This window comes from Pieris napi, chromosome 5 (assembly GCF_905475465.1).
Source record: "Pieris napi chromosome 5, ilPieNapi1.2, whole genome shotgun sequence".
NCBI lineage: Eukaryota > Metazoa > Arthropoda > Insecta > Lepidoptera > Pieridae > Pieris > Pieris napi.
Window position 1 is genome coordinate 12939039 of NC_062238.1, and position 19833 is coordinate 12958871.

Sequence of the window (19833 nt, forward strand, 5' to 3'; positions counted from 1 at the left end):
AATACGCTGTCAAGAGCAGCGACAAATTTGGCTTCGTTTATTGCTTTACAAATTTGGACCTTTTAGTTTTGACAATAGAACAGAATGTAGACAACCAAGATTTATATTTAGTACAGTCACGTTTAACCGAAGGACAATCTAAGAAAGAAGAAATGACATTGAGATTGCAATTTTTTTTGGATATAACTAACAAAATTTATATATTATATTAGTGGTTCTCTTTGACAAATATACCAACGAAATAATTTTAAATATATAATATACACAATATCGCTACCGTGAACTCACTCTTCAAACATATACATAAATATACATAGTATCGCAGACAGTATTCAGTATGCCTTTATTAAAGGGGATCTAGGTAAAAGTCTGCAGTATCGCAAACAAAGAAACCGAATTCTTAGAGAAAACCTGCTCACCATGTGGTAAAAAATAACTAATTAGCAATATCGGGATTGGGCAGCAGCCAGTCAGAGTTGTCATTTCCTACATTCACGCCTCTAGACAAAATGAAATAAATATGAAATCTGTAGGATGGCGTACGAGTGGCGTATACTCGCCCTCGTAGAGCGCCACGCATGCTTGCTTTTCACGCTATGTGAGCACGACGCGCGACGCATCGCTGCGTGGAAGAGTTTACGACTGTACTGTTACATATTACCTCTTTTACCGATTTAAATTTAACTACGATCTCTTAATAAAACCAAAACTTCTTAAAAAAACTATAAATGCAAATGAAAATATTAATTTTTACTACACATTGTAAACGATCCATATTGTTTAATAAAAACTACAACTACTTTAAATGAGTAGTACGCTATGGATTCTTTCTGTCAAATTGAGTATAGCTGTTACGAAAAGAGACAGATGAGTACTTTACTTAAAATACAAAAGGTATTATTAAAATAAGCACATACTCAAGATAATTAAATGTTAACATACGTTAAGCTATAACTATTAATTAAAAAACTCTAATGAAAAGCAAACACCTCGGAAAAAAGTGCTGACTGAATTGGTGCAATAATATCCACATCACCGAACATAATCTACGTGAAATCCAGTGACCTACATCTATACGCCCTTTCCCTTGCACACGTCATCAAATATATGGAAACGTCAAATGTATTCAAAGAACGATTATTTCTCGTCTTACGAATGTTTATTAGAAGTGAAGGTTTTTATTTTACGTAGTAAGTACTACATTTATTCAAATAAAATATTTTACTGATTACATAATTTACATAACTTGATATTTTAATTAAAAACAACAGGACACAACTCAAATTTGTTAAAATTTTTCGATATTCGGAAACGGACAATAATCAACTTTAGTGACAATAGATGGCGTTGTATGACAAAATTATAAAAGTTTAATCACTAATATCAAACGGTTTTTTGTCTACCTGATATGGCAGTCTTTCGCTGAATAATTCGCGGTTAAATTCGTTTAAGAATTAATATCCGGGTAAATCAAATACCTCTATTAAAATACAATCTTAAACAATAAATCCTCTATATGCCGTTACCCCGATACATCAAGTACAATATCTTTTACCAATAACTTCTGACATTAATAAAACTCTTTCGCACACATCAAACACAAATGAAGGAAAAAATGTTCGATTATTTCGATATTACATAAATAACGACAGTTAAAGAATCGTTTGCGAACTTATGTTTGATCGTTTTCGGATCGATTAGATGGTGAGGCACGTCCCCGGGGTCGCGTCGACTCGGAATTTACATCTCCAATGCATTCGTATGCAAATGTAGCAAGATGTTATGCACATGCTGGTATAGTGGCCGTTTATAGAATAGAGACACTGGAGAATAACAATAAGGAAGATCAGTCAGATCATATCAGATCAGATCAGGAAAAAGTTATTTATTTAGATAAATTGTAGATGACGCACTTGTCAGTTATGCTCTGGGTTAATTTACCGGTATGTGTTTTGTTTTTAATTGCAGTTATGAACAATAACAAAACGTAAACATAAGGATTACGAACAATTGCACTACGAAGGGATAAGGATGCAGTCAGAATAATAGACTGTCCATGGATAGCACCTGCAACGGTGAAAGGCTTTTAAGTACGTTACCGTATTTTTGAAAAGGCTTAATTTAAGGCTACAAAAATAAAAACAGACGTTTAAATAGTGGTGATCGCAATTATGTAATCATGTATTTGCTATTTGTAAAAACTCCATATAAGTATGGGTCTAACGATTATTTATAAAACACATTTAGAACTGAAGGAACAAATTAAAAAATCATAAAGCACATTCACAAAAAATAAATATGATCAAATCAAAGTATGATACCAATGTAACAATGATTACAAAGAACGTAGGATTGATGCTTGTAGACTTCAATGGTAGCAAACACGTAGCGCTCTACGATTAGCTATGGTGTTTATGCTATATTTTAGCACATTGTACATAAGTCATATATTACAGCAACTTCATTGATTGGTCTCTTGTAGAAAAAAAGGAAAACGACATTATATGTCATTTTAGATAACCATAGTTGATCGAACAATCACTCGAAATAGCAAACAATTGCTCAACTGCTCATAATGCGAGTCGTGCAAAGTAAAATTAAATAGTGGTTTATGTCATAAATAGAATTGAACAAGTGTATAAAGTTTTGAAGTGACGTTCATAAGAGTGCTCTCAAATCGCTATATGATTAAAATTATAAATTCAAACAACGTTGTACGAGTAATTTATGATGAATTTTACACCTAGGAGCAGTGTTAGCAGTGGCTTCAGCGTGCGATTCTCATCCCTGAGGTTGTAGGTTCAATTCCCGGCTGTTCACCAATTGACTTTTTGTCTATGTGTGCCTTTAACATTCGCTCGAACGATGACAAAGCGTCGTGAGAAAACCGGCTTGCCTTAGACCCAAAAATTCGACGGCGTGCATTAGGCACAGGCTGATCACCTACTTGCCTAGCTTAACAAATGATCATGAAACAGATACATACATCTGAGGCCCAAACCAAAAAAGCTTGTAGCGCCTCTGAATAATTTTTATTTTTTATGTTTTAAACCTACACCTATCAAAAAAAAAATATTGAATTAATATTCTTATTCAAATTAGTTATAGCTTGCATTGTCCTATTCATGTAAGGACTAAATACCGAATATATCTTTTATTTAGAAGTGGATATAAAAATCATTTTTGGTCGGAAAAATCTACGTAGATAGGATAATATATATTTGCAGAGACATGCCCTTGTCGATCATATACTAAAATGTACATTAATTTTATGTGAGTGCAGACACCCTTAAGCGAGGTCCCGAAAAATATGAAATATTCCCGGAAGTCCCGGTCCCGTGCGGTGGAAGTAATATAAAACCCGCCAGCGGCGATGTTATTTAAAATTTTGTCGGTATTTTTACAGCGTTTAAGATCGTTTAGTTGGAAAGATATTTTGCTGTACATTCTCGAATTGCGTTTACTGATGTCAGAAAACATTTTTATCTTACTACGAGACAGGTTATTAGAGTCTTAATTAAAAGCATCCTTGGTCGAGTTAATTAATGTATATCCCCCCCCCCATCTTTTCTCCCTTTTTTTACTCACAAGCTCATTTATATTAATTAATATTATGTTGCACTGATACTTACGTAACAAATGGTAATATGGAATGGTAAAAAATAACGCAATATTTTTATAGTATTTGTTTGATAGGGAAAATCCGATTTCAAACTACTGACAAACACATTCTGGTCAAAATCCAGTTTAAACCAGATCAAACGGCTCAGAACTATCCTGGGACGGACGCTTTGATGTGGGCACGTGATTTTAGCCCGGACGGATTAATTAGAAAACATTATCAAAGCTACCTGCGGACTTTTAACCCGTACTTAGTAATTAGTTAAAGGAAAGTCAATTATAATGATGACTACTTCGATATTAATACATGCGTGCACAAAAAAATCTAAAATATGATTTAGATCATGTATTGTTACGTTAAGACGATAAATTAATTTAATGAATTGAATTGAATAAATGCTACTATATACGAAACAAGTTTATTTTACTACTATCTACTGCTATTGTAAAGAAATGTGAATGTATAAGTTTCAGTGAATAAATGAATGAATGAACAACTGGCACGTACCAATTGGGTTTTCTTCATTCCAGAATGAATCGTCCACTGTGTAATCTTCTGAAACAAGGAAAAAACAATTGATAACATGATTTATTATCATGATATTCAGAGAATCTTATTTGAATCTATCTTTATTTAGAAAGGAAAACAAATACTATCTTTAAAGTGTTTTTAACCGCAACTAGACAGACTATAAATCACTCGAAACGTTTGTATATTTAAGATTATTTTACAAATAGCACTTAAAGTTTGATAAAATAGAAAAAAAGCAGTAAATTCCTTACTCACTATTAAAGTTCATCTTACGACGCATATTTCTAATTACCTACCAAAGCAGTAACATTTATTAAAACTTCTTTGTCCACGTTCTTCAGTAATACTTTCTGCCTATAATATGTGTTTACCTAGGTAATATGTAGAACATTTTTAGCAAATCTATTAAAGGATAAATTGGCTGGAAAGCGATGAAAACATCTTTTTTCTTCTGTGTTGCAAAGATGATAAATGATAGTAGTTTTTTGACTAGGAATAAATGTATCGTATTATGTACTTTAATATTTCGTGTCGTGAATCTATTTATTGCTCTTAAAAATAAAGCAATTTTTATTATAATTTAATACCTAACAGATTCCACATCTTGCAGGTTATGAAATCGCTGACAACATATTGCCGATTTATCGAGAGATGCAAAATCGTTTCCACATAACAGAAACACACAAAATATATCGGAAAATGCCGTAAAAACCTGTAGAAGCGGTAAAAGCTAATGGCTGTGATCCCCGCGTGTTTTCAGAACATTGTTTTAACGTGACGACCTTATATGATATGTATGATGGAAAAAATGATCGTACCTATCGTAAAACCCCTTATTTATAGCAAATAATTTTTTACGATGAAGTATTTAACGTTGATAAAATGTTTAGGCAATTATAATATTGTTTAAATCGTTACATAAAATGTAATAAGTACTTAAATATCAATATCAATGTTATAAGTCCGTAAACGTATTTAATAAGCAAAGGCTTTAGTCACCAAGGCAACCTTCGTTTTCATACATAATAGATTATTTATTATATTCCCAAATAAAAATAGCTGTAAAGAGCCACTACCAGGTCTATATAATACGAGGAGACCATATTACCTTTTATAATATTACCTATTATACGCGACGATAGGAATGTATAGAAAATCTTAGGAAATAAATATAATTCCCGAAAAGGGATTTCGGTATTGTGTGATGAAACACGTTTTTCCGTATGTTTTCCCGGAAGTAAAGTAATTGTATCACATACCTGAACTAAATCGGACATCACAATAAATCTGATGTCATTTATCACTAAAGATTTTTTTTAATACTACGACATTTATTCGGTAAGTTGGTAATTGACATCGGATACTACAAGCTGATTAACGAAATAAAATATTTATACATCATACATAATGCTAAATCTACAGTATATTTTACAAGATATCTTTTCTTAAATATATGACAATTTTAGTAAACATAAATATTTATCTGAAAAAAATTAAATTATAAAGTTAAGAGAAATATCAATCGAACCCATTATTACAGAATTAAGTTAGTAGTTCTAACCTTGAAGCAAGGCTTGAGCAAGCAGCAACGTCCTTAAAGCCTCATTTTTCTATACCTCTATATCCAGAAATCAAAACATGAATGTCATAACGTACCATAAATAACACGCAATCCTTTTAATTCAATAAACCGAATTCAATTGTGGCATTTTTATACGAGGTAATTATTTTTTGTTCTGGTTGCATTTCGAATCACCCTTTCTCGTTGCCTTTCAATTATTGTGAACAAATATTGGTCGGTGATTAATTACGTTGTCTTTGGTTTTTGTATTGTCTGTTCGGTTTCGTTTAATTATTGCATTGTTGTCTTTGAAGCATTGTTAATGTTGGCTAGTTTATTAGTGACTTACAATTTTTAATGAAATGTTCTTCTATTATTTTTGTACGTGTTTTAATTAAATTATAGTATGGTATGTTGTGAGTATCACAGCTTTTGCATTACCCTTGTTTATTAAATTAAAAAATAGTACGACATAAATCAAACAATTATACATTATGCAATAATAAATGAATCAACATCCTGTATTCGAATAAAAATTCTCGTCGAAAACAGGATTCTTGCATCAGCTATATAATGGTTATAATTTTAGTCTTTAGTCTTAGTATATATGTGTTAAATCGATTTGAAGTCATGGTGAACAGAAAAAGGGTGTCCAGTTTATGTTTCCAGCACACTGTTATAGACATGTCTTTTTCTGTTTATGTATCCAATAAATAAATTACTACGTTGCCCGCTACCTTTCTAATTATTTCTTAAATATAATTAGAAATAAATAATAAGATAATTAGATTAAATATAGTATTATAGGAATACTATTGTGTAGTTGAAGATGATGTTAACAATAGATTGTTTTAAAGCGATTTTCCTACAGTACCTGACACATTTTCAGCAGAAGTATGTCGAGTAGATTGATGATATTTTATGACACAGCTACAAATTCCAAAACTAAATTTTTCTTAATATTACAATATTACACCATTTCGTCTACAAATTTCATTATCAAAATTCTATTTCATTATATATAAAGCATTAAAATAAATCCACTTTCATATTTATAAGCAGTTAAATCAAAAACCGGAATATTTTATAGAATACATTATTATAATGATCATTTCGCAACTCTTGAATGAATGAATGAATATCTTAAAATGTATGAATTAAGTCTTATTTGAATTAAAACAATTCTCTATCATTTATAAATACGGACGGAAAGAATAACTTTAAAACTATAGCTCTTATCTTTAGTTATTTAAATTGTGATAGAATATTCAGATTCAACGAAAAGATTGTGTAATTCAACGCAAATAAAACAAATTAGTTCAAATCGTTATTTTATAAAGACCTTAGAATATTTATTATTTTAGCTAATTGAGTTATTTATAGCTGGGATAATCTTTTCCAAGATTTATCTTAAATAGGAGTATAATGTAAGCCGAGTTTGTGTTTGAAATTTAACAGAGCAATTTTATCATTAATTAAATTCAATATGCTTATGCTTAATTTGTTTGTTAAAAAGCTCAAATGAAAATATAAAAACAAAGAGTATTGTATTCGTCAGAATCCAGTGGAATGCCACTGGAACATACTCACGTAAATAAAGCAGGGCGTATTGTGGTAAGGGTTTTTGCCAAACTCAGCAGTGTCGTGAGTTAATTAAGTGGTGAATGTAACCGTAATTACAACGATCCGCAATCACAATTAGTCAAACTTCAAAGGGCCCTGTAAGCTCGGATTACCGGAATACCTACAGCCCTTGAAAAATTCCAGCAAATTCAATACTGTTTATTTCATATTATATTTATTAAAGAGTGCCAACGCTCGAAACACTGATACATTGGTACAAGAAATGAAAAACTATTTTTAATGTGACAAGCACTTATAGGCAAACATAACATACAAGAGATAATAAAAAGAATTTAAACAAAACAATTAAATTATAAAAACTAAACGAAAATCGATTTTAAAGTGTGAGTCGAGCAACTATGGATATCCAGACCCAGCTCGTTTATCAGAATGCTCAATCTGGACACCGGTGAGTTTTGGCCAAAACGCGTTCTTCGGAAAGGAGGGACAAATCGAATTATGGGATGCCTGGAGTATTTAGAGCGTACACGAATTTTAAATTTTGTTAAAAGGTTGGGGCAATCAACCTGATTGTTATACTTAACATACATCTTAATATAGATTTACTACCGATTGATATCTAAATAATAGTTACAGGCAAAAGTATTATTTATTTTTGATACATGCCCGGACATGACAGTAAATCATGTTACTTTATGTAAAAATATAAAACATTTTAACACTAAACAACCCGCTGGGTCCAACCGAACCCGACAACTCCCAATTTATTATTACCGGCGACATTTTTGTCAATATTGACGCGAAGGAATAAAAAGGTCAGCCATTTCTGTGACATCCGATAGGTCTTTTGTCCCCTTGGTCCCAGCACGTGTAATTACATTTCGGCCTTGCTTGTGATGAGCGAGCCAACTGTGGGACTTCTGTTCATTAGGGGGAAAAGGTTAATCTTTTTCCATTTGACGTTATCATTCCATAATTTGTTAAAGTAAAATATTTTACTTACTAATAAAATCGTTGTTATGTCATGCCAAAAACATATTCGAGTCAAATTTGGATTTGATTCGGATTATAGAGTATTTAAAGGCCAGCAACGCACTTGCGAGCCCTCTGGCAATTTGTGTTTTTGGGCGGCGGTAAACCACAATATGTCCTGTTTTATATATGTAATTTCGAGTGGCTTTCGACTGGATTCACAGAAAAACATTGGATTCTTTGTTAAACATCAGGTTAGCCTCATGGTTATATAAAAAGTGTGTAGCAAATGTAGTGACAGATCCATTTAATTAATCGTCTATAAAATAAATATGTGCATCAAATAACGTTTATTACTGATGTTATTATTATATATTTATTTGAGGATAAATTGATGCATTTGAAAATATACCAATATATTGTCTCTAGGTCAAAATACAGCACTTATCCAATTTCCTACAACGCACACTAGTGCAATACAATCGAACAAACGGGGACTATATTTTTAAATCTATATTCAGTCAAGCAGAAAATTCAACATCAGCTACTACAAAAGTATTTTGATCAAAGCTTGCACAAATAACATTTATAGGTGCGTTTTATTTTTCGGTTTTTAAAACTAGGTTTTATAAAAAATCTAATTGCAATGTCAAGTAAATTTATAAAATATTATACTGCCTTATTACATTGATAAGTATTTGTCTCCTTCTCTCATATTAAGACTGATGTCTTTGTTAATACGATATAATTAGACTGATATATTTTTCGATAAAAAAGGATATATATTTGAAGAACTCGGCACAAATTCTGCAATAGCTGTACGTGATTGTGTGGGCGTGATTTGTTACCTGGCCCTCTCTCGTACGATGAATGGGGCCTTTTTGACAGCCGTATTACCAATCAAGGGTTAGGCGAGGTTAGGTTCCGACCTCTGATCGATTTATATGAGCGGTTTGACCAAAATACAAAATTTTGGTGTCGATTGAAGGAAGCTTCATTGCCGAAATATCGCGTAAATTAAAATAACTTTACGTTAGGCATTGATTAAAAAGTAAATAAAGTGAATTTTGGCATACTATGTTTCTTTTAATTATGTATTAATTGTGCTCATAAAAATTCATTAGTGGTGGTGTTCAATGTATGTCACGATTAAAGGCTTAACCAATATGGAAACCTTAAACCATTAAATTAAAAAAAAGTGCGTGCGTATAATTACCTATATAAGTCAGAAGTGAAACTTCTTCGGCAAACTAATATTTGAGTATTGTTCATATTTATACAAATTTAAAACTTTACATTTCTGAGACTTAGAGGGAGGGAAAGAAAGATATGTTAGGAGTTTAATGAATTTAATTGTCATTGAAATATTAAAAGTGTCGTGAATTAATACAAATTATAAATTTATTTCTTTGATAATAAAAACAAGTGGCATTTTAATTTACAATTCGTCATTTGAGATTTCAATAAATTATTTTGCATAAAATATGAAACGAAATTTTTTACGAAATTTTCATTTTAAAATTAGAATTTCTTTCAGGTAATTCACCCTTCTCTCTCTCTCTCAATTGTTCTCAATCGCTTTCTCCCTTTTCTTTAACAAAAACGCTGCACATCTTCGTGACGCTAATATTATTATTATTGCGTTTCATCCGTAAAAATTTACCCTCCAATACATAAACCATTATCAGCTGAAAAGCTTTATCAAAAACCTAATTATAAAAATAAGCCACGACACGTGAACGAGCACTCAAATTTAATTAATTTAAGTAATAACTCTATCCCTCACGGTCGCCGGGATCTTAATTTAATTCCGAACACGTTGTCGATTTAAAATGGCCACCGTTATTCGATTGCAGAGTGATACTACGCTACCGATCTGGTTCGTTACATTTCGCCATTAATTCTGATATTCCTAGTGACACTGAGCAGCTGGCTATTAAAAATGCTACGTTTACATTTCTGTTTAACAAAAATGAAAACAAAGTCTGTTATAAAATGTCGTATAAGAATTTGAAAGAAACTAAGGGTTGGTAGTTGAGACTTAGACTTAATATATTTATTTATTTACAAAAATATACACATTATAATCTAAGATATGTAATATAATGTCGTAAAATATATAATATACACAACATTGCTACTGTAAACACACTCTGCAAACATATATAGATGTCGATAGTGTCGGAGATAGCATTCAGTAAGCGCAACGTCTTTGTTAACATACGTACATTATAGTTACTGTTTAGACTTGAATCTCAGTAATATCCCTTAAACAGATAGATTAACTTTTTATTAAGCTTTATAAAGAATCCACCTTGTAATTGGCAGTCTAATGAACTGTTATTAGATAATCGAATAGGATGAAAGTTATAATTGACGTAAACAACTTTCCAGCCAAAAATCCGTTAAACAAATCATTGAAGTGGTAATTTTAATTTCACTTCAAAGGCATTTGTTGAAAAATATTTCAATTATATGAATAAAATGAAACCTTACGCAACACAATTACGAACAGTTCCTTTGAACGGCGAAACGTTTCCACCCGAACGAATCGTCAAAAACATGAAAATCGCTGACGAAAGGGAACAATAAATATACCTTTTGCTAAGCAACGAGTACCCGTTGAAAATCAAATTATAAGGTAGGCTTCCTATAGTTATATAGATACTTGCTTCAATTGTATGAATATTGGAACGTAACTCGATTTCCGTGCAGAGTGCTGTCAGTATGACGGCGGTCGAATGACGTTTCACTTCTCGCGGATTTGCGGTGGCCAGGCTTTGGTTTGTAAACAAAATAAACTGTAATTTATTCCAATGCAACAAGTTCAGTTACATAAAAAAACGCTTGCGTATCTTCATAATGTTTGTTATATATACAATATTATACTTGTTCAAAAAATCTTATTGCATTTTAAAATATAAAAAATCGTAATTAATGTATATTTCTTTTTTGAGGTTCATAAATGTACATTGTACTATCTATATGAATAAATGATTTTTGACTTTCATAATATCTTATTAAAAGTGTATGTATATTATGTACATAATAATATATTTATTTAATTGAATTTTTTTGTTACACTTTTCCTAGAACCATTTATGGGTGTGTCCCAAACGCTCAAGTGCGATGTTACGATAGCATACCGTCACGTTGACAACTTTAATAGTGCAAAAATAATTCCGCCCTTCCGTTTGTTACCTGTGCGACATATTTTTCGAAACCGCAACAATGCCACGATATAATTATAATCTCGGTAATGGCTGGAGCACTCGCTTCGCGTTTTTGTAATATTTTATGTATTTCGCGTTGTAAATCACTGTCAGCGATTGTGCGGGATGAATAGAAATGAAAACCCGCTCACACCGGGGATTATTCGTTTAGGACATATTGTTGCGGGCGTATGTAGAGATAACGGGATTTGGCGAGCAAATTTAAACTATTTTATTAGACGCGTTGATGCGTTGTTTGGGATTGTTCGAACCGTTTCTGGTGAATTTCTGACTTTTTGTTTCCTTTGATTTAAACTGAACCGCTGAACAAAAAATACTGCTGCAAAAAAAGTTTTGTTCAATAAAAACCAGAGTATTAAGTATGTTATAAATCTATTGGCAGCTTTAATTTATTGGACTTCAAAGTATTTCAAGCAAGGCATTAGATAAACAGGTGAGTGAAAAAACCGAAATAATATTATAAAAGCTCTAATGTCCAATTAAAAAGCTTTTAAGAACTTTGACTTTTCTCATTATAGTAATATAAATAAGGGCAGAGTTTTTACGAAATAATGAAAACACATTAACTAAATTCGTTTTATTTTGTTTATATTTAACAAAAAATAAAGACGGGCAAAGGATGTTCTTGAATCTCTAATATACAAAGTAGAAGAAACGTTATTGCATTTTTTATAGTGCAAGGGTGTAGGTGTAATATTCATATTTTAGTAACAGTACAAGGAAAATATAATTACGTAAAAACCCTATTTTCTTATACAAACAAATAGAGAAAAAATTGGTAGATAAATTTAACACCATTGCAAATTCATTCATACTAGACATCGGCGAAAAACGGCAACGCCGCGTATTAGCATTAATATTAAAAAAATACCTAAGACCGGGACGTAAATATTATTGCAAAGTTCACTCGAAATCATAACTATTTAAGATTAATAGGATACGATTGTTTACTTTTTAGATGTTCAGAAGTGTCATATGAATATTTCAATAAATCTCAACTATCCCTAATGAGTGCCGTGAAGCCTTCGATAAATGTATCTTTGTAGCAAATATTAATTCACATTATTTGTATTTTTATTTTTTTATTTATTTACACTTCGTTGCAATAAAAATAAAAGAAACACAAATAACACGCGAAGCGATCTCTTCCAGGCAACCCTAGTTAAAGATAAAAACAAAAAAAAAAAAACATGATGAGTGCGAGAAGTGCAGAACCAAATGTTATAAAAAAAATAGAACCTTATTAAAAATTAACCTATAAAAAATATTAATAACAAACTAAAAACCTATATTTATAGTACTATATATTCGACTGCCCAGGTTCGAATACATCTCATCTCTACCCCCTAATATATACTTATCCTTATATAAAACACAAAGGTTATAGCGGTGTCAAAATTAACATGAAACATTGTGACATTGCGGTCATAAATTCTAACATTACAATGTACTGTTTAGTATTCTAACAGTTTCCAATTATTCAGCGTTACGAATGCACAGTTGATTATTAAAACTACCCGCATTTCACACGGCCACCGCACGTGTGACATTTCGCATTAGATACCGTCATATTTGCACTAACATTGTCATTGTTGGTAATTCGAATTTCATATGCTGAAAACTCGTATCGGCCGGAAATATAAAACAATACGCATGTTAACGAACAGATATAATTAAAGAGGAATGGATGTCGGTAGCCGATTATCAAGGGAATAGAAGTAGGTACAGAGGATGGAAAAATTATAAGTTGTATCAAGCAAGTGAAAATTTCAACACATACTAAGCGATGAAAAACAATTTTCACAAATTAATTACTTTAGAAAATTAATTTTTGTCCCAACCTGCGCGCCTGGCCACGCCCTTGGAGTATCGAATAATAGTCCCGGATTAGACATAAATCAGTGGCGCTACAACCTCTTTAGGTCTGGGCCTCAGATTTCTGAATCTTTTTAATGATCATTTTTAAATCTAATAAATCTAATAGGCAAGTGCCTGATACACGCCGTCGACTTTTTTTGGGTCTAAGACATATCGGTTTCCTCACGATGTTTTCCTTCACCGTTGGAACGAACATGCGCAGTTGCGCACGTTGCGTACATAGAAGTCCATTGGTGCACAGCCGGGGATTGAACCTACGACCTCAGGCATGAGAGTCGCACGTTGAAGCCACTAGGTCAACACTGCTGCTCGGATTCTGTGACATAAATAACCTTAAGGTCACATCGTACTCATAAAATAATTAAGTAAAACAGACTCAGAAACATGTCTGTATTACGTCGTGGTAGCGCTAGTCTTAAAATGAAAGGGACAAAACGCAGTAATGAATATTAATATCCGAATTGCCCCCGTAATTATTCAGCTGCATCATAACAAGCGATACTGCGCCATTTTCCCAACAATTAAGCCAGCGTTGGCGTGGGCCAATTCATTTTAATTAGGACCGAGAGGAGTAAAGAACTTTGCGCGACGGAGACAGTTTAGCAATATCTCTAAAATTAACCTTTAAGACAACTTTAAATTTCTACTCTAAACTCTATATGTCCTTGTGTATACGAAGTTAGTTCAATATTAATCTTTCATATCTTGGAAATATATGTAGGACGCCAGAACCTGAAAATGTCATCTAAACCAGAATTGATTGGCTTGAATTAATTTGTTTTTAACGTCGACAAATCGTTTTGCTTTACCGTATTAAATAACGAGAGAAATCTCGTAAAAAACTTAGTAATAATAAGTTCAAACAACTGGAAAAACATATATTGTTTCCTTTGATCAATATCATACAAAACGAATACCTTTCAACGCGAGAGAAACCATTAGATTTAGAACAATCGTTCCAGTTGAAATCTCTATACGCGATGGATTCTCAAAGCAAACGGATAAAGCGAGCGCTCTGTCCATTTTAAAGGAGTTATCTTGTGGGAAAATCCTTAGCATTACTTACGTATACTTGTGTTGGCCATATTATGCTTAGTATGAAATATAAGAAAAATAGATCTTAAATAATAGTCTAACTGCATTTGTAGATAAACAAAAGAAAGTTTATCCCTATTAAGTCGTTTTGCACTATTTTTACTAACGTATTTGTCTCTTTTCATCACTTGTTACTAATTGAGTGCTTTATGAATAATGATAATGCAAAATGTTTATTGGTGTGGCTGAATAAATAAATAAATGACCATAAATTCATTGCAAAAAAATCCGTACGAAATTGTTTTTTGAATGAAGTAGTTTTATATAAATGCTAATTCTTTCTTAGCTGATATGGTGACTGCATATAAATAAAAAAAAAAACTTTAAATTATTTTCTTCTTCTTCAGATGCCACTTTATTGCTAAAGCTTGACTATTAACAAATTGAATTGCCGAGTATTTTGCGCTAGTCTAAACAGGACCTCGGCGGATGTGATGCGGGTCCACACCGGGACCAAAGTCGACTTCTTCCTTCACTTTGAATATGTGTCTGAGATATGCATTAACAGTCTGCATAAATTTTCATACCGTCCCGACTCATTGAAGGGCTTTTTCATTCGTCACTCTTTGAATATAGCTAATGCGAACCAAGCTAGGGCATGAAAAGCTTTGTAACAGCTACTTGTGTCTTTTTTAGTCTTCTGTGCTTGTAGCTGTAGTTTGAGATTATATTTCACTTATATTATTACTTGGGCTATGCCTTTGCTACGATACTTTCTACGAATACGTATTACCGACTAGTAGGTTTTCAAGAAAATTCACGGAAAAATATGAAAATACGTTTTCCTGGCATCCATATTGTACATTTTCTATTTGTGTACTGGGTAATCCTGTAGCTAGGTAGTAGGTAAAGCATTAGGCAGTAGGAATTAACTCGTCATTATAGGTCATATTTCATATAATATTTTCCTCCACGGTCTCTCTCTCGTTAATCGGCAGCACATGGCTGGGTGTCTGCAACGAAGCATCTGGAGCGGACTATCTGCTTTCACCAGTTTCTGTCCAGTGCCTCTCTTATAACAGCGTACAGTTTTGAGGACGATAAGTCCATCTGGTTGGTGAACTGCCACGTGATCTTTTGCCTTCTGTGTTACCAACAACGATCAGTTTCTCCAAGTTCTCATCGCCTCTGCGTATAGTATTGTCCTCCACGGTAGGTACAAATTAATGGCATATTTAGAAAACTTCTAGCACAGTTACAGATCTCAAACCTACGACCTCAGCTAAGAGCTAAGCTAAGACAAGAATGAGAGTTACGCACTTCACCACTAGGCTAATACGACAATTGTCATAAATTTAATATATATATTTTTTAAATATAATTACTATGAAAGTGAAAAGACTGTGCATCCAATTCACGCCATGTTATAATTTAATTAAATCAATACGTTACTAAAAATCATCGTGATATAAAATTGAAACTTCCTATACCTAATAATATATTGGATACCTAATATACCTTGTATTCGGTTATTTTTTAAAATAAGCGCCAGGTTTTATGTTAAAAAGCGGGTAGCCAATTAATGGCAGCCGAGAAATTAATGATGCAGAGTTATACCGATAAAAATGATCCTTTAAACGAAAACAACGTGAACAGAATTATTATTCAATCGTTCGAAACGGCTGAATTATATTTTTCGTTAACCGGATATTAAGGAAAAATACGAAAATAATGTAATTTGTTGTCGTTTAATTGGGGCCCTATTGATTTCATTTTGTTGAATTTAATTTCAACGTTACTTTGTACACAGACTACCGGCTTAGTTGAAAAAATACAGTATATTCTCACGCCCACACAATCACACCCGCACATTCAATAGACGCTCATTCTAATTTTAAACTTATATTATTAATTTTGCTTTAAGCTTAATTTCTTTCTTTCATTGTTATAGCTTTTTAAATTTCTGTTCTACTACAAACAAATATTTGTGTTTTGTTATTTTCTAATACGATACGTAAAATACATAGAATAGCTCTCGATCTATTGGCTACAATGATAGCGTTGGCTACACCCCAATTAGTGACGCGTTTTTGTTCAATTTTCTCAACAAGCGTAGTTAAACGATCCCGATAAGGTGAAACAGCAAAAAAACCTATTTGACTTAGGCTGAGGCAAATTGGGTAAAAACAAACGGTGCATTGCGTGGCTGGAGTGCTGCGGGTAGCGGACAAAAGCGCACTCCACGGGCCCTGGCTATGTGCCAGCTCTGTCAATGGAATTCCTTTAGGGCTCACATAAAAATGCACTTTTATTTCATTCGATCGGCTTTTATAGGGGTCACTTGATGGCAACATCGCCTATAATATTAAGGCTAGCGTTAGTCTATGAATATGAAAGTTGTCTTTGAAATTTTTTATTTTTTTTAGTTTTCCTATAGGAAATCAGTTGTATGATATGGAAAGAAAAATAATTCTCTTCTGGCGAAGTTTTTGCAATTATTCTTGAAGTCAAGTTATGTCGTATTACATTGTCACTAAAACTTTGTATAAATTATTCAAGCAATTTAGTATTGGAATTGAAGAGCGGAAAATTTATTATATCAGTAGAAGCTTGTTTAAGATTTTATCTAAGGCCAATTACTTATGGAAAATATTTCTTATTAGCAACTATAATTCGTATTAAATAACAAAAATTCACGTGAATTTGGGAAAGAATTACGCCCGAGCGTTTGATTTTAACGAGGCGTAAAAAATAATTGAGGAAAAAATAGTCTTGACAGTTTGATGATTTATTTTCCAACTAGAGTCATAAACTTTGTAAACGTTTAACTAAAATAATAAGCAATTTCCGTACGACGTCCAGCTATTAAAATAATAACGCAATTAACATTTTTCCGCTTTTCCGGAAGGGACATAATTGCCGTGATGTGGGGTACGACATAGATTTATATCTGATAACGTTTTATTTATATGATACGTCACTTTTTGCTTAAATATTACGACTTGTTATTGCCACAGAATAAAACAGTAAATGAAATGTATTCGAAAAGGTTATTTTTTAAGTAAAATCAAATGTATTATCAATTTCGTATAGAAAAGCTAAAAGTTAAGTTACTTCACCTGTCACCCGAATAAACTTGCTCAACTCACCTTTAGACAGTATGTGAGTCGACTAAAACGTCACCATATTCTAGAGCTAGAAGACCGGCAGTAGCTCTATACAGAAGATGAGTAGATGCTTCCAATGGGAAGTCACTCCACATGACAGCACCACAGAAAAAATTAGCTCATAGCCTTAGGGCTGATTGCAAATAACCGCAAAAAAAAAGTTATATAATATAAATATAACCTTTTAACAGTTTAATAAAATAATACAACGGTGTGGGCCTATCCGGAACCAAGAATCGATCAGACTAAGACTAACTGACATAGCAACGGTGGTGTGTTCTACTCCAAGCACTGGATCCTTTATAATTGTAATAAGAAACTACAATTTCCGGTTCGTGTATAAAAGTCAAAATCGATAATTGTCATCCTTCTTTGACTGGCGCTTATACTTATACTTGTCACGATCGAAAAGCCAATTTTGCCTAAGATTAATTGAGAAAACCAAAAAATGCGTAGAATGCCGTGTTTCGCTATTTAGCTTTGCATTTTCCCCAAAAGCGTTTCATCAAATTATTCCAATCCTAATCCATCAATAAATTATTGAAACCGAGCGAAAAGGAATTTAGTAAAATCGCTTGTTTTTCGCAATTAAGTCCGGTAATCTCTCGATTACTTCCGCTAACGGTTTTATTTTTAAATAGAAGCTTATCGAATGGAAAACTTTTACATTTTTTGTTTATTGTATTACTACTCCGCGACCATTGGTTTATATTGTTATTTGTTTTTGACAATTACTTAATCTATCAGAAGTGTTCTTAGGCATTTTTTGTTGCCCACCCTCACTATGTGGAACGAGCTACCCACTGAAGTATTTCCGAACCAATTCTTAAAAGGTCGTCAATGCGCTTGCGAGCCCTCGCGGCATTTAGAGTGTCCATTAACATCAGGTGAGCCCCGTAAAGCATAAATAAAGTACTTACTACTTATTGTAAGTAATAAAACTTTATAATTACTTTGATATTAAATGTTTCTTCAAGACATAATTTCGAATTCGAATTTATTCATATAGGTAACACAATGTACTCTTATGAACGTTAATAAAGAAATAGATATTAAATGCGTCTAATTTTACATTTACTGCCAGTTCTCAAATCAAGGGCGTAGAACGAACGAGAAGAACTGGCAATAAACTCTCCGCCACTCTTTTTAATCGCCAAGTTTTTTGTTTTACACAACGGTTCTAAGGATCTGCAACCATTACACCATGTTCCACATGACATTTCTTAATGTAATTAACTTATAAAAAAATATATATACGAAATAAAAACTTGGATTTGTCCCATTAGTCTTTCAAATAAATCTTCGTCAAAAGTTGTTGACTTTTTATTTAATTAGACCACAGCAAAAAATTGCTCTTCATAAAATTTATTCTACATAAATCGCAAAATTTATATACATTAGTCCCACTCAACCTGACGGAATTCAAAGTCGTTCTCTAGGTCACGATTGAGAACTCTCAACATCTCGGCCAACTGGTCGCTCAACACGTCGACCCGCTTGTCTTTTCCAGTTATCTTTAGCTGATTAGAGATTACTGAAGCCTGCTCGAGGTTGCATCTCTAATCGTTTACAAGCATCATTTACATATCAACGAGTTCATTTTGGCGCGACGCCAGCCGAACAGATAATATTCGCTTCTAATACAGATTATAAAGAGCACTTTGCTTTTTGTCCATTTAAATTTGTGTTCAAGTTGATTGCCAAGGTCGCATGTTAACTTTATAGGTAAATAAATAGACACAGTTTTAATATCTAAAAAGATATTTGATATTTATAAATAGATTCGATTGCAGTTTTTTTCTTCAGTCGCATTTATTAGAGCATGATTTATAAAATATATTGCTGCTCTTTTCTACTTAAAGATTATAGAAAATTAAAAAAAAAATATATAGTAGTAATCATGGTACACACCTATAAATAATAACGCATATAGACAGGACCACCGAAGCAATAAAGTATATAAATAAATTAGCGTCGTACAAAATTTCAAACATATACTACTGGCCATTCACAGTTTCTGAAGCATCTCCAAGCGCATTTCCACTCGAAGAATTAACAAAGCATCCTGAAAGTTGAAGCAAGTTTCGAAACATTCGAAATTCAAAAGTGAGACACCTTATAACATTTGGAGTAATCGTAGTTTTTGCAACCTACATTATATCGAGTTGTAACAACCCAGTAGATGTAACAAAGGCATGCCGCTTGGCGCTGCTCCAGCGAAGCCTTTGTCGTCACAGATTGAAATTTTCG

The 19833-nt window shown here is 32.6% G+C and overlaps 1 protein-coding gene across 8 annotated transcripts in view; it reads right to left on the reverse strand.

Annotated features, from left to right (window-relative positions):
• The window catches only part of LOC125049980 (disintegrin and metalloproteinase domain-containing protein 11), a 258309-nt gene that overhangs the window by 159767 nt on the left and 78709 nt on the right, over nucleotides 1-19833 (reverse strand). For all 8 annotated transcript variants that reach the window (XM_047649555.1, XM_047649554.1, XM_047649558.1 and 5 more), the window contains exon 2: nucleotides 4130-4177. In XM_047649555.1, coding sequence (XP_047505511.1) covers nucleotides 4130-4177 — 48 coding nt within the window. The remainder of the gene's footprint in view (nucleotides 1-4129; nucleotides 4178-19833) is intronic.